At 36.0% G+C, this 24,227-nt stretch overlaps 1 protein-coding gene and 1 long non-coding RNA gene across 2 annotated transcripts; one reads left to right on the forward strand and one right to left on the reverse strand.

Annotated features, from left to right (window-relative positions):
- Window positions 1–18,282: 18,282 nt before the first annotated feature.
- LOC121237511 lies at window positions 18,283–18,622 on the forward strand. Its single transcript, XR_005934932.1, has 2 exons — window positions 18,283–18,417; window positions 18,524–18,622. It is a non-coding gene; the product is annotated as an uncharacterized LOC121237511 (long non-coding RNA).
- A 2,281-nt stretch (window positions 18,623–20,903) lies between these two features.
- On the reverse strand, window positions 20,904–22,664 carry LOC121236590 (protein FAR-RED IMPAIRED RESPONSE 1-like). Its single transcript, XM_041133035.1, has 3 exons — window positions 22,602–22,664; window positions 21,565–22,382; window positions 20,904–21,468 (listed from the first exon to the last, which is right to left on the reverse strand). The coding sequence occupies exons 1-3, from the start codon at window positions 22,662–22,664 to the stop codon at window positions 20,904–20,906; spliced, it is 1,446 nt and encodes a 481-aa protein (XP_040988969.1).
- Window positions 22,665–24,227: the final 1,563 nt, after the last annotated feature.

Below are 24,227 nucleotides of genomic sequence, written 5' to 3' on the forward strand. Positions count from 1 at the left end.
AGCCACCACTGACATATCATGATCACCCATGGCCCCGATCTGCCACCCATTCATGCACAATCTCCCTCACTCTCCCACAGACTCTCCCTCCTTCCCAAGCTCAATCCGCCGTCGTAGGCCACCGTGGCGCCACCCCAGCGCCACCACGAGCTCCACCAACAACCCCTAAGTCCCTCCATGGCCAACCACGACCAGCCAAGCCTTCCCCTTCCAATTTCATGCTTTGAGACAAACGGGTTTCAAAGGGGAACCCACCGTGTTCTGCCCCTCACTGCCACCTCGAGGCCACCATGAGACCACCCTCAGCCTCCCTTGGTCTAACCCTAAGCCTGAACCACCACTTTATGTGGTGGGTAGCCACTGCACATGATGGACAGCCACTGCGCATGGCTAGATTCGCCGTGTTACGCTCTTTGCCACCATCACAAGGCCACCATGAGCCCTTCCAAGTCCACACTTAGCTATCCAAATGCCCAAATAGCCACCGTACATGGCTTAGCCACCACGTACGACCCTTCTGACATCGTCGGTTGTGATGATCAGCGAGTAACACACGGGTTATCCCGTCGATGGTATAACCCTCTATCCCTCGTTATTTATGTTAGATGTTAATTAGTTGATTAGGTTGTGGACTGTGCTGTTAATATTTATGGAGTTCGCTATGTTGTGATGTGTTGTATAGTGAAGTGTTGGGCATTCTGTGTAGTGAAGTGTTGGGCATATCTGTGTAGTGCGCTGTGAAGTGATGGGCGTAGTTGGGAAGTGTGCTGTGAAGTGTTGTGGACTATGCTGTGTAGTGTGGTTGTGGAGTATGTGCTGTATTGGTGATGTGGCATGTAGAATGGGAATAGTACACGCTTAGTGTACTCTATATGTGGTGTAGTATAAGATAATGAGAGTATATGTAAAATATACCCTCCTGGTGTATTGTGAAATGGGAAGAGTACACGAAGAGTGTACTCCATGTGGTGGAGTGATGTACCATATGACGGGTATGCCATAATGGTGATGTGGCGTAGTGTGTATGAAGGGAGTACACGAGGAGTGTACTCCATGTAGTGAAGCAATGCACCATATGGCGGGTATGCCATAATGGTGATGTGGCGTAGTGTGTATAAAGGGAGTACACGTGAAGTGTACTCCATGTGGTAGAGTGATGCACCGTATGGCGAGTATGCCATAGTGGTGATGTGGTGTAGTGTGTATGAAGGGAGTACACGTGAAGTGTACTCCATATAGTGGAGTGATGCACCATATGGCGGGTATGCCATAGTAGTGATATGGCGTAGTGTGTATGAAGGGAGTACACGAGGAGTGTACTCCATGTGAGGGAGCAATGCACCATATGGCGGGTATGCCATAGTGGTGATGTGGCGTAGTGTGTATGAAGGGAGTATCATGGAGTGTACTCCACGAGGCAGCGACACTCTATATGGTGTGTCGCAGAGATAAAGATGGTTGTGTGGTTGATTGGTGTAGAACGTGGTAAATAATGTCGAGAATTGTGGAACAATGTCCCAAAGTAGTTATGGCGTAGCCTGTAGTCTGAGGTGACAAGTGTCACCATGATGGACTTATAGCTAGAAGTATGCGTGAAGTAGCAGAACAAGTGTAAGAGTACGCAGCGGAAGCATGACTGGGCAACGTCACAAAGTGATGTGGTTACTGACACTCATGCTTATGATGGGTGAGGAGTTAGTGTAGAAAAGATGTAGCAGGAACGTACAAGATGTCACGATGTAATAGGAGTACGTGAGGAACCGTACTCGTGATGAGTTAAGGATTGATGTAAGAATGACATAGCAAGATGTCAGGTGACGTGACAAGGTCATGGTGTAGCTTCGGTGTAGTCTCGAGCTATATGACGTGACATAAGACGTAGTGGTGAATGGAGTCTTGTCGTATTAAATGTTAGGATGAACTGTCAAAAGGGACGAATAGCATGAAGAGTCATGCTAGCCGGGTTAAGAAAAGGTTGGTATCAGAGTATGACCCTTGTCCATGTGAGCAGGTGATCAACGTGTCATATGTTGATCTTAGGTGACAAGGGGGTAAGGTACATGTGTAATCTGGTTAGACACATGTGCCGGATGGATTCACCATATGTAATGGGTAATCTGTCCTGAGCACAGTTACACAATGCTTAAGCCTCAGAGTTGGCTTAGAGCCATGTGGCTTGTATGGATGGAAATAAGAATTTAGTGTGGGTTAAGGTGCATGAAGGTAGTGATGGGTGTATTATTAGGATTGGGATGTATGATTCCATCGGTCGGAATCATGCATCGAATGTGGTTAGTAAGAAGAGTAAGATAAATGTCTTATGTCTTAATCCTAAGGTGAATCATGGGTTCACTTTAGTGGATGAGCACTCGAGGCAAGACCTTGAGTTGAAAGATGTGGTGACCGTAAGTGGTTCCCGAAGGGTTTAACATAGTAAAGGGCACGAAAGAGCATGAGATAGAAGGAGAGTGTTCCAAGTGATGTGTAGCTCTATGTCTAGTTTAAGTTGCCTATGCATTAGATAGAGAATGACGTTAAGGTTATGTATATGCATGTAGGTTGTCATCTGACACGCACATGAATGGACTGCATGATATGCAAGTAGCATAGAGTCCAGGTAAGTGTTACGTTCATACTCTTCTAGAGTCTTCTAAAATATAAAGAATGAAAATGAAACGTTTTTCCTCACGATGCTTTACGAAAAGACACGAAAGATGTTTTATGAAAGAAAATGCTAAGTGTTCAAAGGTATACATATGTACGGCCCTCCTTGGCAGCCCCTTTTTACGCAACGAAAGTTTTAATTGTACGCATGTGAATAGATGACTATACGATGTATCTATTGTATGTATTTTCTAAGAAAATCCACGAACTGCACGAAAAACATGAAAATGGACGCTTTTATGGATCCTACAAACCGACGCTTTCATGCATGCTATGAGGTGATGCTCATGGATGCTGTGAAAGACGACGTTTAAGGTGACGCTTATGGACACCATGAAAGTTGACGTTTAAGCTCATGTATGTTTAAAATGATGTTTTCTACGAACGAACTATTAAATGAAGCATAGAACTGAAATGAATTGAAAAAGGGAAAGAAGATTTTCGGGCTTACGCCCCAAACGATGTTTTTCTCATGAAATGATGTTTTCTCATAAAAAGGAATGTCTTCTCATGAAATGACTGTTAAATAAAAGAAAAGAAAATAATGAAAGCTCCAGCTCTTTAGAGCTGGCATGAACGAATGAAAAGCAAAGAAAGACATGAAAGCATGAAATGTATGAAAACACGTAACGGCCACATGAATGAATACAAAGCGTACCAATGAATGGGCAGATTGTAATGCCGGATAAGTAGTACTAGAAGTGCACCCAGTGCTGCCCCTGACAGAAAAGGGATTCCCAATCCGTGGCCATGGGCGGAGTCCGGGTCCAAAGGAAGACCGCTAACCCCAACACACGGGGCGTAACAGTGTGTACTGGCCTATGAAAGTGATAAGAAAGAATGTATGAACGCATGTACGCATGAACTTTTAAGAAATGAAAGCACTGATGGGGGAAACGTTTTATGAAAAGAAAGCCTCTTTTCAAAAGAAAACCCCATCCAGTGATGTTTTCAAATGAACGCACGTATGTATGAATGCACCGCATTCTTGCAGAAATGAAGGCACTGACGGGGTACACATTTTACGAAAAGAAAACCCCTTTCAAAAGAAAACTCCATCCAATGATTTTTTAAATGAACGCACGTATGCATGTATATATAGTATGTGTGAATGATGAATGCATGAATGAAAACCTATGTTGTTATATTTTAACCATATGAAGTAATGCTTACGAGTCATCGACTCATTTTAGTTTTTATGCATGTCCCTCCCCCTCACAAGAACTGAGTGAAAATAGTGGACGCGGCCCATGGGGAAGAGCACGGAAGTCTAGGCACGAGTTTTAATCGTACGAGAGACCCTTTTATTGTAATATTAATGTTTTCCACTGTAAACCTCTTTTATTCTAAAAACACATTTTTATGTTATAAACGTAGAGTCTTGCACCCTGGGTATGCAAGTAAAAAGTTTTAAATCGAATGGTAATTTTCGTCGTCTTTTATAAAAACATTTTATAAAAAGTCCCACCACAAGGACGGGTGTTACAGGAGTAAAGAAGTTTGTGCGTTCTAATGTCACTGGGGTCTAGACACGATGGCTAATATTTACTTTTTACCATTCGAATAGATAGTTATGACGTTTTAATGGTTTCCATAAATATTTTATCCGTTCGAACGTCTTACGAATATCGTTCCAATCGGAAAAAAATATTGCGTTAGTTATTATTATATTTCTTATATAATATAGTATATATACTTAAACTACTTATATATATACTTATACTTAATTATTATATACTTAAGTATATAATTATATACTTATACTTACATATATAGTTATATATATACTACTATATATATAATATACTTATATATAATATACTTATATATTTAATATACTTATATAATATACTCTTATATAATATACTTATAATACTTATGTGGGTGTGCTATATAATTAAATAGTCTTGTACACTACTATACCCTTATCTTCTACTATATATTTAGACTTGTATATATTCTTCACATAAATATTATACTTATATATACCAATACTTTTATATATATAGTTATAAAATTAGATATATAATATAATTATATATATTTTTTGTACGTTCGAACGGGTGTGAGCTGAATTAATCCAAGTGGGAAACGTTTCCCACTTTCCTTTTTTGGGTTTGAAAGGTTAGTAAATTCCGTTCAAATGAGAAAATAAGAAATAAGACGTACAGAAGCACAAATGTGCTGGACATTTGGAAAATTTTTTCTTGAGATACAGAGACCGTGAGAAAGAGAGAGACCATTTGAGAGACTGCTTGTACTGGACATCAACTCTTTCTTTCTCTTCAATTTGGTATTTTTTACTTTCATATTCTAGTTCCATGGAATTTTGTTATTAAAAAACTCAACTTTATGTTCTCTTCAATTTAATTAGTTCTTTTCCCTTCTGTTTTTGAACAAAAGATTAACATTAGAATGATATATTGTGTTTGGATGTGAGAAACATGTAAATATATTTGTGTTTGGATGTGGGAATATATTTATGTTTTTGAAAAAATATGAAAATATATTTGTGTTTGGCTGTGGGAATATAAAAATATATTTGTGTTAGTACAATGTTTGTGAAATATATATCTTATGAGATTGTGTTTATCCCATAAATGTATTCTCTGAGATTGTGTTTTGTCTATGTTTTGTGTTTGGAATCTGTGTTGCAACCATTCGAACACAATGATTTCCAGTTTGAACGTGTTATCCTGTTCGAACAGAATTTGAAGTGTTCGAACGGTTGTACTCCTATGTTGTAATACTTAAACTCAAATTTAATACTTAAAAGATAATTTATTAAAAACGATAATGTATAATTAAAAAATAAGTAAAGTTAAATTATAATTAATACTTAAAAAATAAGAAACATAAGAATTTGTAATACTTAAACTCAATTTAATACTTAAAAGATAATTAATTAAAAACTATAAGATATAATTAAAAAATAAGTAAAGTTAAATTATAATTAATACTTAAAAAAATAAGAAACAGAAGAATTTGTAATACTTAAATTCAAATTTAATACTTAAAAATAATTAATTAAAAACTATAAGGTATATTTAAAAAATAAGTAAATTTAAATTATAATTAATACTTAAAAAATAACAAACATAAGATTTAATATTACTTAAATTAGAATTAATACTTAAAAGATAATTAGGTTAAAAGCTATAAGGTATAATTAAAAAATAAGTAGAGATAAATTATAATTAATACTTAAAAAAGAAGATACATATGAATGATCTCCCACTTAAATTAAAACTATAATGTATAATAAAAATTTAGTGAAATTAAATTATAACTATTGCTTAAAAGATAATTAACATAAGAATTAAAAAAATATGTAATACTTAAATTTAAATTAAAACTTAAAATATACTAAACATAAGAATTATTAATATTTAAATAAAAATTTGTACTTATAAAATAAGAATAATATTGGTGATTTGGAATGTGATTTGATTTCAGATGTAATAATTATAGAAGTTGGTTTACTAGTGGTTTAGTTTACTAATTAGGAGTTAGATGGATTTCAGAGTTATTTTTATATACAATCGAACCTTAGACTCATTCGAGAGTTGTGGCCAGATATTCTCTTAAAGAATGTTTGGGTACAACTCTTGAATTGTCCAAACTGGACAGTTTGGGATTCTATCATCTCTATGGCAGATATATTCAATTTAAACTCTTGTGTTAGTCAATTAAAATTTTGGTTCAGTGTTTCCTTACATTCTTTGGTATGTGGTCTGTAAGTTTCTTGGTCCATGAATAGGGTCGACGACTTATCATGACTAGCATACTTAAATAATTGTAGGAAAATGCTACCAAAATTTTTACTAACATTAGAGTTTAAACTGAGTATATATGCGATAAAGATGATAGAATCCCAAACTGTCCAGTTTGGACAATTCAAGAGTTGTACCCAAACATTTTTTAAGAGAATATCTGGCCACAACTCTCGAACGAGTCTAAGGTTCGATTGCATATAAAAATAACTCTGAAATCCATCTAGCTCCTAACTAGTAAACCAAACCACTAGTAAACTAACTTCTATAATTGTTACATCTGAAATCAAATCACATTCCAAATCACCAATATTATTCTTATTTTATAAGTACAAATTTTTATTTAAATATTAATAATTCTTATGTTTAGTATATTTTAAGTTTTAATTTAAATTTAAGTATTACATATTTTTTTAATTCTTATGTTTATTATTTTTTATGCTTCTGACTGAGATGTTAGGTGGTCTGGGTGCAGGAGTATTTGGGATAAGAGATGGAGAAGGAACATCTACACAGTCATTTGAGGGCCATGGAAACTTTGGAAGACTATGGGAGGATGCACAACGAGAGTTGTACAAGGGGTGCACCCATCATAGCAAGTTGTCATTCACAGTGAGACTACTCCATATTAAGTCTATTTGTTGTATTTCTGTAAAGGTCACCGACATGTTGCTAGAATTATTTAAAGAGATTCTCCCTCAGGATAACGTAGTACCTTGTAATTTTTATGAAACGAAGCAATTGAAGCAAGGGCTAGGATTTGATTATAATATCATCCACACTTGTAAAAATGATTGTGTTCTCTTCTAGCTGCAATATGCAAATTTTTATTCATGTCCAGTGTGTCATGAGTCAAGATGAACATCCAATAAGCGTAATGTACCCCAAAAAGTGTTGAGACATTTTCTGTTGATTCCTCGACTTCAAAGATTTTTTACGTCCTGTTGACTGCGAAAGATATGTCTTGGCATCATATAGAAAGAGTCCAAAATGAAAACTTCCTCTTGCATCCTGTTGATTCCTTACAATTGTAGAAATTTGACGTCGAGTATCCCTTGTTTGCCAAAGAACCTCACAATGTACAACTTGATTTAGAACCGGATGATTTTAATCCATTTGGCAACATGAGCACTTCTCATAGTACTTGGTCTGTCATATTAATGTCGTATAACTTGCCACCTTGGAAGTGTATGAATAATCCATATTTTGTGATGACTACTGATACCAGGGCCAAGGTCACCAGGGAATGAATTAGATGTATATCTACAACCACTGATTGCAGAGTCGAAAGAGTTATGGGATCAGGATGTTAGTACATATGATGTGGACTCGCCGCGGGAGTTCAAGATGCATGCTGCAGTGATGTGGACAATAAATAATTTTCTAGCATATGGAAACTTTTCTGGGTCGAGCACAAAAGATAAACTAGCTTGTTCTATTTGCAACAAAAATACACAATTTCAATGGTTGACAAATGGTAGGAAATTATATTTCATAGGACACCGTCGATATTTACCACATGATCATAGATGGTGTTCAAGTAGAACGATGTTTCATGGAAGGGTTAAGCGTAGGTCATCACTGCCATAGTTGTCTGGGAATGATATTATCGTGCAATTGGGAGATGTTTCAGAAAACAAATTTGGTAAAGATACAAGAGTTTAAAAGAGAAAACAACAAATATCGGAATTGAATTGGACAAAAAAAAAGTTTTTTTTTCGAGTTGCCATATTGATCTACCTTTACATTACGCCATAATCTAGATGTTATGCACATTGAGAAAAATATATGTGAGAATATATTGGGCACTCTGATGTCAATAGAAGGAAAGACAAAAGATACAGTTAACTCTTGTAAAAATTTAAAAGAGTTGGAGATAAGACTGGAGTTGTATTTGCAAGAGAATGGGTCGTCAGTAAATATATCCATTGGATGGTATATACTTTCAAATGATGAGAGAAAAGAATTCTATAACTGGTTCATGACAATCAAATTACCATATGGCTATGCTTCAAACATGTCATCATGTGTTCGAACTCATGATTGGAAGATAACTGGTCTTAAAAGTCATGACTGTCATGTATTTCTACAGCGTTTGTTGTTGGTCAGTGTACTTGGAAATCTTACTCGAGATGTTCGTACTGCTCTCACAAAATTAGGGAGATTTTTCAGGGATATTTGTAGTAGAATATTGAAAGTTGATACATTGTTAAAAATGAAAGATGACATTGCAGTAGTATATTGCAAATTAGAAAGTTTGTAGCCGCCTTCATCCTTTGATGTAATGGTTCATTTGACTGTGCACCTACCTTGCGAGGTTTTAGTCACTAATCTGGTTCAGTATGGATGGATGTATCCTTTTGAACGTTTTTCAGAAAACTTAAGCAATCTGTGGCAAATAAAGCTCTCCGAAAGGTTCAATTTATGAGACTAGATCGAAATTATGAAAGTGGACAAATTAATAGTTCACATGAACATGCGCAATGAACATATACAACTACTTCACACGAATGATGTAACTAACGTAGAAAAGACGCATGAAGAGGAATTCGCCTTGTGATTTGAACATACGGTATTACTGTAAACTCTCATTTTATAATACGAACTTCATACCGCTAAACTCCACTTTTTTTCTATCTAACATTGATAAAACTATAATAATATTTATTGATATATGTTGTATCAAAATATGGTGAAAATTCAGAAGAAATCTCACCAGAACTGTATGCTCTAGCACGTGGTCCTTCCAGGCAGGCCATCCAATACTCAGGATGTTTGGTGCGTGGATATAGATTTCACACAGCTGATAGAGAACGATATAGGAAAACTCAAAATTGTGGGGTCATAGTCGAAGGAAGCCATGGGGATAATAACATTGACTTCTACGGAATTGTGAAAAATATCATAGCGTTAAAGTACATGGGAGGATATTTGGTCTGGTTGTTTAAATATAATTGGTGGGATATCTCAAATCCTATGCTGGGAGTGCGTAACTATGAATATTTTGTCAGTGTCAATACATCTCGTACATGGTATGAGGACAATCCATTCGTTCTCACTTGCCAAATGAATCAAGTTTTTTATTCAGATGATCCGGAGTACGGGAACTCTCATGGCTGGTAGTGGAGAAGTTTGCACCAAGAAATGTATATGATTACATTCCAGAGGCAGACAAACCACATGAACAAGTTGATAGTCCAGCAAATGAAGAAGCCTATCAAGAAAATGAATCAAGCATCAATCTATTTGTTGATCTAACCCAATATGACACGGTCCCATTGCATAGAGAAAATGTTCAACCCGAAGTAATTGAGAGTGAAATGTCAGAAGAACATGAATAAACTAAAGTGTCTAGTAAGGATGAGGGTGACTAGTCCAGCAAAACTGATAGTGAATGAATTTCAAACAAATATTTGTGTAAGTATCATTCTTATAAATATCCATAACGTTTGTTTAAATAATAATTTATTACAATTTCAAACAGATATGTCCCCCAAACACAAAGCAACACGTGCACCATCCCCATCCATTACCGACTCCCACTGTGGTTCACCTGCCATCAATAGTGGGCCAACATCACAAGACCCAGAACAAGACATTTTATCAAATTAAATACCTTATTTAATGCTCGATTTAAATAATATGTTTCTATAAAATAAAAATAATTTAATTAAAATATATGCTTTAATTACTGTAAATATGGCTGTTATAAGCCAGTGCTGAGATCGAGACACTACGAGGGGTGTCCACATAGAAAAAGTAAGGAATGTGGATAAAACTAAAGTTAATATTCTTAATGATCACACTGGTGGCTCTAGAGATTCGGCACGTGGCTTTCTTCTTATGTTAGTACGCTTACTTGCACGTATGCACCGATGGTTACATCCTCTCGGACTAAAGTTTCCCAAGATGTGAAAGACCACATCAAAAATCGTTGCCTGGTAATAAGCTACATCTCAAGAAACTAAGTATAACATGTTAACAAGACGAGTTTGAACTTAATTTTGGCCGACGAAAGGATCGACAAACGGTTGAGAAACTGATGTTGAATGCATTTCGAAGGTACAAAGGTAGATGTCATGCACACTATTAGAAGTTTAGTACTACAACATATGCGCACCAAACGAATGGGAGAAGGTTTGTGATATGTTTGAAGATCCTGCTTATCAGTTAATTTCATTGCAATCTTTTTTTAATAGTATATGATAGATGTATTAAACATATAGACAAAATATTTTTTTTAGCAACGGAGTACTGTGAACAAAGCAGATTGATCAAATTTAACGATACACCATCATGTGGGTTCTCGATCTTTTCGCCATTTGTCTAATAGAATGGTAAGTTATTCTAGTTCTTGTTAAATATTAACATATAATACAGTTTTCTAATTAAGTTCTAATATAAATTTTCTTTTTGCAGAAAGAAGAAAGTCCTACTAACTATGATATGACCCAATTGTATGCTAAAGCACATAAAAATCGTAATGGTGTTTGGACTAGTCACGAAGCAGAGGCAAATTATGTAAATTTAAATTTCTTTAATTCCATTGTCTAATAATATTTTTGTTACTTATACTAACTTTAATGTTTTTATTTTTGTAGGACAAGATGATATCTCTTAAGAAAATTGATGTGGATCCATCTGATGAATCATCTGTCAACGATGCTCATATCTTTTCTCAAGTTCTTGGATCACATTCTGGATATTTGAAGGGTTTAGGACGTTGCGTGAAGCCATCATCAACATCATCATCCTCTTCTCGAGCAAGATCGAATGACAACAAGACTAAAGAATTGGAGGAAGCAACACTTGAGATAGAATGATTGAGGTCCAAGGAAAAAAGTTGCTGACCCAATTAGATCATGCAGCAGATCTTGAGGGGAGATTAGAAGAAAGGATGCAATTGAATAACCAAAAAATGTTTGAACAATTCCAGTCAATCGTGATGTCCCAAAACTCTATGCAACCACCACAATCTTAAAATTTATTTTTTCTTTAATTGTCTTTCTATTATGATGTTCCAAAACATTTGAACAATTATGATGTTTGAATTAAAATTTGTGTAATATTAGTATAGGATTTTTAATTAAATTCTGTTATGTATGATTTATAGTTCGAGGGTCAATAACATGTTCGAACGGTTAATTACCATTTATAAATCCATTCGAACAAAAACATACCTATTTGAACAAAAACTAACCATTTGAACGACAACCGAGAAATATAGTCTGTACGTCCGTTCGAACAATAAAATATTTGTTCGAACAACATTTATATGCAAAACCTCATTCGAACCAAAAGAATTTAAAAAATAAATAGTCGGTTTGAACAGACATAATTTATGTTCGAACACAAGTCATTTGAAAAATTTATTAGTTCGAACGCATAAAATCTGTTCGAACACTTCGAACATTCAAACAGGTTCAAATATGGTCATTTGTTCGAATGAAAAATTCTTTTAGTTTGAACGGTAAGTGTTAGTTCGAACTGATAGAATCACAATCGAACATATTTTGAATTGAAAGGTTTTCGTCTTAAGAAAAAGACTCATTTGAATAGGTTCGACTGATTCTACCCAATTTCGTCCCTAAAAATCAATTTTTGTCTCCAAAAACCTTTTGAGACAGGTTTTTTGAGACAAAATAGAGACAAAAAATTTTCATCTCCCAAAACATTTTGGGACAAAAATTGGGTTTTTTGGGACATTTTTTTCTCTCAAAAAACCCAATCTCTTGTAGTGTTTGAATGATAGATGTAGAAAATTGCATGTGAGAAAACTCTAAAATTCAACATGTATTGACAATGTACATGGTTGGCCTATTTATAATGTAATAAAGTTTGCAAATAAAGGAAATACAATGAATAACTAAATACAAAATATTCTGACCTAGAATATTTACATAATATTACCCTGATATTATTAGAATCTTAGACAACCTACTAATCAAACCAAGGTATGTAAATATATGCTAACATCCCCCCTCAAACTCAAGACAGTGATGCCAAATGGAGTTTGGAAATAGGAAAACCTAACCGACCAGGTGAATGAGATTTTGTAAAAGTATCAGCGGAATTGTCTTAAGAAGATATAGAGCAAAGATGCGGAGTGCCTTCTTGAAGGTGATAACCAACAAAATGACAATCTATCTTGATATGTTTAGTACGTTTATGAAAGGTATCGTTATGAGAAATCTATACAGCACTGTGGTTATCACAGTGAATGAAAGAATTAGTCTTTTGCTAAACATTCATGTCTGCTAAGAGCCATAAAAGCCGCAATAGTTCAAAAGTGGTGTCGGCCAATGTGCAATACTCAACCTCAGTATTTGATCAAAATACCACTAACTGCTTCTTGCTACATCGAGATATCATAGATGTCCTAAGAAAGAAATAATAGACAGTGGTGGAGTGACGATCAATGCCCAATCAGCATCAGGTTAAGCCCAGAGCTATAGAGAAGACTGTGAGGAGAAGTGAAGTCCATGTAATAAAATGCCCTTGACATAGCATAAAATACAAAGAATATCAACATAATGAACAGAGAGTGGCGCACTTATAAATTGACTAGATGAACAACATAAGAAATATATAGTTGTGTATAAATGAGGTAAATGAGACTACCAACCAACTGTCTGTAGAGTGCGGGATACGAAATAGGCATACCATCATTGGCAAGAAGCTTAGTATTGTATCCCAGAGGACTATTGGATGTCTTATTATCAGTCAATACAACCTTAGAAGTAAATTAGAAGCATATTTGGCTTGAGAAAGATAATAACCATCTACGCCCAACATGACCTCAAGTCCAAGAAAGTAGCTTAAGTTCCCTAAGGCTTGTTTGGAAAGCGAGATGATCTCATCTCAAAACTTCTCATAAATTCCTTCTCAAACATCACTCAAACATAAATACTTTTCAATTTTAAATATTCAACTTTTTCATCTAATCATTACTTAATCATTATAACTTTCCCAAACTTTCAAACAAACCACAAAAAAAATATTACTTTTTCAAACTTTAAACAAAAATTATATTAAAAAATTATATTTTAACAATATTTTAACTTTATAATATTTTTATTTAATTTTTTCATTTCCTTTCTCAAAATCCAATAAAGCATCTTAAGTCAAACTATTTCACAACTATTTGTAAATCATTTCACTACTATTCATAGAATTCTCATCTCATCTCACTTAACAGTTTGAAATAATTACCATTTGAAAGAACATACAAGGTTCGAACGGACAGACATGGTTCAAACAGGCAGAGACAAATATGTATGGTTCGAACGAACAAACATGGTCCAAATGTACACGCATGGTTCAAACGAACAAACATGGTCCAAACCGACACACATGGTGCAAACAATTAAAGACAGTTCAAATTCATGGTTTATTAAAATTATTGTTCGAACATATTAGTTATCAAAGTTCCCTATATGTTCGAACTCTCCTCTTAGTTGTTCAAATGGTAGTAAATTGCAGTTTGGAAATATAAACTTTTCGAATGCCCCAAACCTAATATATGTATAAAAGTCCCCTATATGTTGGGTATTCGAACGAGCATTTTAGGGGAGGGAAGAGAATAATGCGTTCAACAAAAGGATTTGCATATTTGTGCATATTCCATCACATTCGAACGGGCTATTTAGAGCGTCTGAACAGAACATATGGTACATTCGAACACTCTATTAAGAACTCGGACTGAAGATGGAGTAGGTTCTTTATGTCTTAGAACAGAAGCTAGCTTATGAGTTATGATTTCTATATATATGATCTATCTCTATATATGTCTATATAATGGATTATATATATGCATAATCTATGCAGTTTAAATTTGCATAAATCTAATATTTATACTATTATGCTATATAGTGTGTGTGTGTGTGTGTTCTTTAATCTATTAATCTATAGATTATACTATATATGTGGTTTAATCTATTAAAGATGCTATAGCTATATTGTAACGCATCGTACCTAGAAGGTCAGGGAGTTAGTTCCTGTCACTTAGAATCACATCCCAACATTATAAATACAACTCCAAATACAATAGGAAGCAATTCTTTAACACATGAAACTTCTCTAATCAAAGTATATGTTCCTCCACAAAGCCATCAAAATGAGTCATCATACCTGCAAAACAAAACCATGGAGATAGGACAAAGAGGAGATGAAAATTTGCCAGCCTTTGAAGACCCCTACTCGACAACATCTAGCATGACCATGACCAAGCTTTTGGGAGGATCATGGTCTTCTAATAAACATATTACTCCCTTAAACTATCCCATATAATTAATGGATCTTTTTTTGTGAGATACTCAATTTTCAATAAAATTATTGTTTTAGAGCGATTCTTCAGGGATGCTTCATTTCCTTCCTTTATAGTATTGAATGAGAAAGAAATATTTAAAATCAAACTAACATATAGAAGACAATAATATTCATTGCATTGAGATGATAATATTATACTCTATACAATATAACAACACAGCAATTAGCTAGAGTCTCGTCCTGAAAACGTGTTGTAAAATTAAAGAAAAGTAGCAAGAGAATTGGAAGATAGCATTATAAACTTAGCTCTTCAGGAGCTCAATACCATTCTCTTTGGATTTCTTGTGTTGTATAAATAATCTTCAAGACACTCTTTTATAGGTATAGGAGGATATATATATATATAGAAAGAGAGAGAGAGAGAGAGAGAGTATCAACTTTTTTTCATTTGAGCTCCGCTAGGGTTATATTCTTTTCTTGCCCCATAAGGGTTTTCACGTAGGGCTGCACGGCAGCCAACACAGGTTGTCGATACATGGATCTCGTCTCGGCAATGCCTCAACCTCTCCCCGAGTTGTCTGTTCTGCTCCATGCGCCTAAAACCATGGATGGAGAAGTATATTTCCAGTTTTCTATGGAAGAAATACTACGATCGGCGGAATCATTTAAGTATTCCATAGTTTTGAAGTTCCTCAGGCAGCGCCCTTCACTGGATGCCATTTGGGCTTTCATACGTAGTAGATGGGGATTAGAAGGAATCCTAGTTGTTTCTGCAATGAGGTGTCCTTGAAATGAATTTATCTGCATGTCCTCAGAGGATGATTTTTTGAAAGCTTTGTCTCGCAAAGCCTGCGATATTGATGGTGTTATCTATTGTGCATTCAATTGGACGCCTGAGTTTAGTGAAGATGAAGAACCATTGTTGGCCCCGGTATGGATTGTGCTGCCAGGTTTGCCACCTAATTTCTACCATGAATCATTTTTACGTATTCTTACTACTCCAATAGGAAAATTTATTAGGCGTGATAATCCAACTCGGTGTGTTACTCGAACTGATGGCGCACGTTTACGTGTGGAAATGGATGCCACTAAAAAGCCTCTTCCTTACTTCTGGATTAGGGCCCCTGGATAGGCATCGAGTCGCAAGCAAGAAGTTCTATACGAAATGCTTCCAGCTTTCTGTTGCAAGTGCAAGGTGCAAGGGCATAATTCTCGGATATGTCGAGCTGGTAAGACTGTGACTGGGGACAAAATCTAGGTTTGGAAAAAGAATCCTATTTCGAGAGGAGCACTAGAGGATAAACAGCCACAAATGGTTGAGGAGGAACAGCCTGACGTGGAGCAAAAAGAATCTAAGAAGAAGCTAGAAGCAGGGGATATGTCGCTAAGTAATCAGGAAAAGTAGTTGGTAGTGGATACTGGCATTGAAGTTATTCAGGGTGGTGAGATGGTTCTTGTGCAGGACCAACATGTGGATACTATGGTTTCTAATGCTTTGGTTACTGATACTCATCAGTTCCCTGGGGTGCTTGCTGCTAAAATAGAAACCGTGGGAGAGGAAACAGGGGTTTTACAGAAGGCTACTGTGGTGCATGTCGAAGAAGGTTTACTGAGTGTGGATGATTTCTTTCTGGAAGGGAAGTCAGTTTCAAACTGAGTTACCTTCAAAAGTCCTTCCTTAGGAGAAAGGCTATTATACAGAAGCTGAGGGCGATGTTGCTAAAAGGAAATACAACAAAAGGCAGTTTTAAAAAGTAAGGAGCTCTTCTCAAGTTCATACCCGAGCCGCTAAATTATCTCTATGATTGGTTCCATCTTTGCGTGGAATATTAGAGGTATAGGAACCTTTAAGGTCATCTTAAGAAATTAATTGGTACTCTAAAGCCTGATATGTTGTTCTAATGGAGCCATTTCATAGTTTTGATAAAGCTCAAGGTTTGATGCAGTGTTTGCAGTTTGAGAATGGTATTTCTAATGAAAAAGCTGGCTGGAAAGTTTGGGTTTTCTAGAACAAAAAATCTATTTGCACTCGGGAGAGGTACCCCCCGTGTACACCGGCCTCCACGTGGACGCCAAAAACGTTGCGTTTCATTTGCAGCCCTCAACTTGTGAAATCCAAGCGAACACTCCCCTTCATCACAAGCACAAGCAACCTCTCTGCTTCCCACCCACGAAGAGCTTCACCACCGTGAGACCTCTCTGCTTCCCATCTTCTTCACCACGAAAACAGGTTAGCATTCTCAACTTCATCTTCTTCATATTTCATCTTCTTCGTATTTCATCTTGGTCAACGTGCCATCGTCCTCCCCCTTCCCACAAAGCCAGAAACCCTAACCCATGAAGAGCTTCCATGAAGAGCTTCATTTCGGCGAATGTGAAGGGATCTTCTTCGTATTTCTTCTTCGCTGTCGCGGATCCAACTGTGCCCTACCATCGTCTTCCCCCTTCCCACGAAACCCGAAACCCTAAGCCATGAAGAGCTTCATTTCAGCGAATCTGAAGGGTGAATCCCCCTTCCCACAGGCCTTATTACCCTTCGTTTCTGTAATTGTTTCTGAAACCTCAACCCTAGCGAACCACCAATTTCCCACAGCCTTTTCTCTGCAGATTTTTCTCCCTAAAAAATTCTTCTACTTTCTTGGAGGTACTTGACCAGGTATTTTCTATGTTTAATTTAGGTCTCCTGATTTTAGGGTTGCTGAATACTGTGATGTTGGATTGTGTTGAACCTCTTCCCCTTGCTCTGTTTTGTTTAATGCATTTCAAATTGTAACTAAAATGGTTGGTTGCTGAATACTGTGATCTTTTGGCGTATTTTCTTAGTTTTTTGACTAAAAGAGACATTGCAGTGTTAGGTGAACAGGTCATTTTTCGTGGTTGTAAGTTGGATCTTCTGAGGGTACAAAGATTTTGAAGTGGATACCTTTGGATTGGCTGACCTCAAATTGGTTTTAGGATTTGAGATTTTTTTGAAGTAGGTTTTCACTTGGTTACAAAATCTTTGTGTTGGTTTGTTGACAACTACTATATTAGTAAGTCTTAATACTTTTGTATGTGTGGTATTCCATGAATAATGCAAGATTTTGAACAATTGCATATGCAGTCCAAAAGTTTTTCTTTATTCTCCCTAGTTTGTAGCCTGAACCATTTGATATTCTATTAAATTTATGGAACTCTATATGCAGCACTTATGGAACTGCTTAGCTGTCCATAATGAAAGCATTCCTTCTTGGTCATTTTATATGATTATGCGCAAGTTCCAAACATCAAGGCCGAAATTGATACTATGAGTATATTATAATTAGCTTCTGCTTCTTTCTTGTTGTCTAAGATCATGTTGTTAGGATATATGTGGTCAACTCTAAATGGTGGGATGGGGCTATGTTGTGTTTGAGTTAAGGTGGGATGAAATATTTAATATAATATTCATTGGGATATAAAGGCATTTTAATATTTTATGCTTACTGTATTTATGGTGGCAAGCAACTAAAATGGTGATTATTTATCCACTTGGTTGTTCTATTTTTTTGAAAACTATATTGGATTAAATTTAAGAATATGTCATCATCCACCACGGTCTTCTTCATCTTTTGGTAAACAAAGTATGAATCAACCATTATGCTTTTGTGAAGTTGAAGCCCAAGTGAGATACTCATCTACTACAAGAAATCCAGGATGATCCTTCTTAGGGTGTCCTAAGTACAACACAAAGGTAACTACATTCATGTTTAATAAAATTTTTAATATAATGTGCATCTAACATGTTTCCAAAATATGTTTAAAACGATTAGGGATTACCATATTGTAAGTATTTCAAGTGGGTAGAGGGGGATGAATACAGGAAGTCCGATCTTTGAGAAATTCACAATGAACTGTTAAGAACCAAGAAAGAGCTGAAGAAGATACTCGACGATATCGAAAAGAGCAAGATTGATCTCTGTAAAAGAGCAGATGAGATCGAGATGAGAGAGATGGCGCTATCCCATAGAAATGAGGAGGTTGTGAACAAGGAGATGGCGCTTGTTGTACGCGAAGCTGAATTAAGACATTCATGCACACTACTCCGGGTGTATTGGGCATTTGCATTTGTTGTCGTATGTTACTTGTCTTGTCGATAAGTGACTTAGGATTAGTGTTAAAAGTTAGTTGCTATGTGTATCTAAATTGTTTATATGTTGGTGATGTTAAAACTTAGTTTGATTGTGTAGATTAAGACACTCAAAATATTTTCAACGTGTAAGTCAGAACTTTATTTTTATTTTTATGTTAATAACTTGTGGAAGAAACTGGATGAAGCTACCGTGTTTGACTTGTGTAGGCACATTCGGGTGAATCTATTCTTGTTTGCAACCAATTTTTTTTGCACCTAGGTGAAATCTGTTCAGAAATGGATGCACCGGACTATAATTTGCATTTTTCTGTTGCAATTACATGGCTCATAAATGCACATGGGTGAAATATGTTCAAAAATGGAATTACATGGCTCATAAATGCACCTGTCCCAAATCTGTTCAAGAAAATAGATGCACCGAAATATAATCTACCAAAAGTGACATTTACAAAGTGACATGAATATGTGTAAACATTCTACCTACATTAACCTGTCCCATTTACAAACCTGTCCCATTTACAAAGTGACATTTACGGATGCCATTTACAAAAAATCAACTTACAAGTTGTAATTACATGGCTCATATCCATCCAGGTCCCATTTTACAAAAACTAATTACAAAAAATCAACTTACATTCAGTGATTACATGGCTCAGCAGCCCCATATCCAATTTAATGTCAACAAAAATGTGCAAAATATCCAACCACATAAACTATATATGCAAATATTATGTAAATTAGTTCTCTGGGCCTTCCAACCACGGTTGAACCAGTTGTGATCCATGGAGTCCAATTTGCACCGATTGTGATCCATCCAACCTAATCGGCATCGGTTGTGATACATCCAAATCAAATTGCATCTGTAAGGATTAATATGCAAATATTAGTGTCATGTCAATGTTACTAATTGAATCTAAAAAGTGCAGACATATTATACTTTCTTGACTTCTAACCACTGTTTCTCCGAGCTGGGCTCCACCAATTACATTAACTGATCTGTCTTGAACATGCTGGTGATAAATAACAAAAATCAATACATAAATATAAGAACTCAAATATAAATATAAAAAAATAATATATTTGCACGTAATCAACATTGGACATATCTATCTCTGATGGGCCAAATAAATTCCTGCACGTGTTCGGTACTGGTGTATCTCCTCCATCTCTCTAATAAACAAGTAGCATTAGCTATTTGTAAGCTTTTGTATTAATAAAATAACCCACATAAACATGTATATTTAAAATTGAATAAGGTGCACCTGTTTACGTTTCCGGTTTACTGGCGCTTTTTTCATCTTTCCCTTAACTTTCCGCATGTCTTTCTCCATCCTGGATGCTCTCCTGAGAAATGGGGGTCTACCTTTCCCTCTAACAATTACTGGACTGAGTACTTGCTTTGAACTACCCACTGTGGTTGTCTCATTTGTCGTACAACCAATATTGGAACCAATGAGGGTCATCGATGGGGGTTCTTCATTCTCACTATATAAGTCAATCATAGCATATAACTTATGTGTGGCATCCTCAGTATGTTTTTTTGAACCCGCTGCATGAGTAATCATTTTATAACAGATTTTCAATAGACTTGAGTATCTGCTAGCATCTGGCCGCTGATCCCCTGCGTCATAGCTGCTATGGATTAATGTGTATCTTCTTTTGATGTCCTTCCTCTATCGGTCTAAAATGTACTTCTTTGGTAGGGATTTTATCCCGTTACATTTAAATACAGCCAAAATGTGCTTGCATAATATACCCCTCATCTGAAATAAACCACAAGAGCACTTTGCATATGCATCTGCATCTTCCTGACTAAAGTCTACAAAATACTTAACCAACTTAGTAAACTCCTCTACACGAACTTCATCCTCTACCAGATAGGTCTTTACTGCACCATCTCTCTTAAGTAACTCTAGATCCAGATCGATAATGCCGGTAAGTTGCAGCTGAACTTCCCTAAATTTAGCATTTGTGTACAACTCTTGAAATCTTTTTTCGATTGGAGATCTAGATATGCATGGAATGGTAACACTAAATGAGTGGAAGTTTGTGCTATTTTCATTCTCAATTTTTTTTTCAATGCACTATCAAACTGGTCGACAAACTCTTTTTAAGTTTGGCTTAGCATGAACATAACCGTCGAAAAAAGCATTCATACTTTCGCTGCATTGTGTTGTACTCATTCCAGCCCAAAAACACTCTTTCAAGAAGACCGGCACCCAATGCTCACGCTCAGTGTATAAACTTTTCAACCAGGCATTCTCATGCAAGTTGTAAGTGGTGATTAACTGATCCCAAGATTTCTCAAACTCTTCAACACTTTGGGTGTCATAAACACATTTCATCAACGCATTTTTCATCCCACTTTTGTAGGAAGCATAGGAGGAAAGCTTTTCAGGGACTTTTTTCAGTTTATGCCACAAAAAAAGTCGATGTTGACTTTTTGGGAAGACAACAGCAATTGCATTTTTCATCCATCTGTCCTGATCGGTGATAATAGCTTTCGGAGCTATACCACCCATACACTTCAACCAGGTTTGGAATAACCACACAAACGTCTCCATATCCTCACTGGAAATCAATACTGCTCCCAACAGAATTGATTGCCTATGGTGGTTTACACCAACAAATGGTGCAAATGGCATCTCATATCTATTCGTCAGGTATGTAGTGTCAAATGTGACCACATCACCAAATTATTGGTAGGCTTCCCTACTACGGGGGTCTGCCTAGAAGACATTTTTTAACCTCCCTTCATCATCCAAATCCATCAGTACAAAGAAACATAAATTTTTGCACTGCATCCTACAAAAATACTCTTGAAGTGCTCCAGCACCACCTTTCCCAAGTCGTAGATGTTTTGCCTTGTTGATATAATTCCGACAATATTTTTCCAAAAATGGAAGGTTCTCAAATCCACCAGCGCCAACGAAGAGAGATCCGAAACTCTTATTCATTCGGATGCCAGCTTCATCGTTGATATCTAAGACTCTTTTTACGGAGTCACTCACTTCTCTATTACATCGAAAGAAGTGAGATTTCTTTGGACTGAGATTGTGGTTATGGATATTATGAATTATTGTCAGTCGGAACTTTCCATCAACTTTTAAGGCATTAATCTTTGTCTTACATTCTATTTTTCCTGTCGGACGTGGTCTGGCGACATTCAACATCCTATTCCGGGCCTTCCCACCACGGGCACAACCAAGGGTGACATATCGAACAGTCTCATCATCCCTCTTCTTAGTCCTTCTTGTCATCACCTCAAACTCACATTTCTTAGCATACTGCTTATAATAATTCATTAATTCTTCAAAAGAATTAAACTCCATCCCCGACTTTGGCTCCTCAATCGTATCACCATCAACTACATCATCTAACTGAGATTTCCCGGCAATGCCATCCTCAGTTTCCTGTGAGTCTGGTGTATCTTCTTTACTTTCTTCTACTCTAGAAGAGGTACATGGAATATCATTGTGCCTACAATCAGGTGGTTCCTCTATGTTCTCAACCCTTCTGCTCGTAACGGAGCTTGTAGTCATGAGAGGAGTCGGGTAACCAGCATTCTGCAAAAAGAGCGAAAAATCAATTACATTATACTTAAAATAAAAAACAAGCCAACTTATAAAAACAAAAATACAAGAACACAATAGTAACCGTGCATGTAATTTTCAAAGTTTGGACAAGTTGATGGTATGTCCTAACATGTTATTATACAAGTTATTCATGTATTTTGGAAATAAATATCAACTCAACATAGTCTTACAAATATAAATATAACATACCGTGATTGGGAGATTTAAGCTACATGGTATTAGCAGAGATGAGTGTTCTTTCCCTTTTTCCATGCTGTATCGGGGATGAATTGCATGATTTCACAAGAGGAATTAAAACTGGCCATACAAGTAGTCCATCCTAAATGAAAAACTCTAAAATAAAAAAATAAAATAAAAAACTTTCCTATGCTTCCATTAAGCAACAAAATCATTTCTAGAATACCATGATTCCATGATTCCAAGACATTAAAAATATCTCTATACTCAAAAATGTTTTGTTGCTTTTGGAACATGGCGGGTAAAAATATCTCCCCCTGCTTTCTTTCAAATATATATGCTCAGTATGTTATTTAATTGTTGTATAAGGGAAAGAAGTTTGCTTTTGGTTTGCTATTCTCTAGTAAATGTCAATTTGATGTCCGTTTAATAAAGAAAAACCATATTTATCTTGGAGAAATTTTATAATTTGTCATTAAGTAGAAACAATTTTGAAGGTCTTGTGTTTGCTCTGCTGGAGTAAATCGTGTGAGATACTTGGTTTTCATGTTGACTGGATGGTCATTCTATTTTCTTTTATAAATGCATATGACAATTAATTTCATTACTTGTTTCTATTTCCAAGCTAATATTGTAAATGTTATCAGCACCATTCAACAGGGTCGTTGAAGACAAAATATTTAATGAATCAATATTTAATGCAAATGTTATCAACACCGGCTGCGTTTGCTTTCTTCCTCTCCAAATCAACATGAAATATTTATATGCATCCTTTTACTTAGCTCAAAAGCATTAGCTTGTACGTGCAAAACATCACAAATAAAACAAAATAAAATGTGGCTCTCGCTTTTACTTTACAGTCCAGGTGCAAAAATTGTTTGTCCCCTCTCACTTTAATGTGAACTTTCAGATTTTTGCTTGCATTTCCGTGGGAAAAAGAATTGTAGTGAGAACAAAACCCACGGCCAAAAGGAAGAAAAAGAAAATTACAACTTCAATGTAAAGAACTGCAATGGGAACAAAACTCATCCATTTTGTTTCTATAAACAGTAATCCAGGTTGAGAAACCTCGGTCAAGAATCAAATAATGGAAAATACAATCAAACCTTGGTTGTTCTATTGTTCAAAGAATCAAAGATATAGAAAAATAGAAGCATGAAACATAGGAAAATAGAATCAAACCTTAGTCTACCCACGACGGCACGACAACACTCTCCTAAACATAGAAATCGACCACCAGTGCAGATGAGGGTTTGACGGCACAGCGACGCAGCTTCTTCTGGGATGGGTTCGATGCTACGATGGGGGTTGGTTCGACCGGACGACGGCAAGTAGCAGCAAGTAGACCTTCGTTCTTCACAACACACTGGGCTATATTTTGCTTTTGATCTGGTTTTGGCGCTCGTGAGGGCATTTTCATCTGTCTGAAATCGATTTTTTTTTTTTGTTTTTTTTAATAATTAGCCACATCAGCCGGTTACGCAAAAGGTACGCCATGGCAGGTACCTGTAGAATTACTATTTCTAGAATAATGTCGTGGAGGTGCATTGTTCGCAACAGTTCTCAATTTATTTCTATTCGTGTAAGGGCGGGTTCTCAACAGTTCTTATGTAATTTCATTTACGCAAAGTGTACTCA

Source organism: Juglans microcarpa x Juglans regia, chromosome 6S, assembly GCF_004785595.1.
Source record: "Juglans microcarpa x Juglans regia isolate MS1-56 chromosome 6S, Jm3101_v1.0, whole genome shotgun sequence".
NCBI lineage: Eukaryota > Viridiplantae > Streptophyta > Magnoliopsida > Fagales > Juglandaceae > Juglans > Juglans microcarpa x Juglans regia.

Excerpts from the sequence above, each read along its gene's own strand:
- LOC121236590 (XM_041133035.1), bottom strand. The coding sequence starts at position 22,664 with ATGGAAAAAGGGAAAGAACACTCATCTCTGCTAATACCATGTAGCTTA. Across the intron at positions 22,383-22,601 it reads GCTTAAATCTCCCAATCACG|AATGCTGGTTACCCGACTCC; the intron begins GTATGTTATATT and ends CTCTTTTTGCAG. Across the intron at positions 21,469-21,564 it reads GATTTGGATGATGAAGGGAG|ATATGAGATGCCATTTGCAC; the intron begins GTTAAAAAATGT and ends CCTGACGAATAG.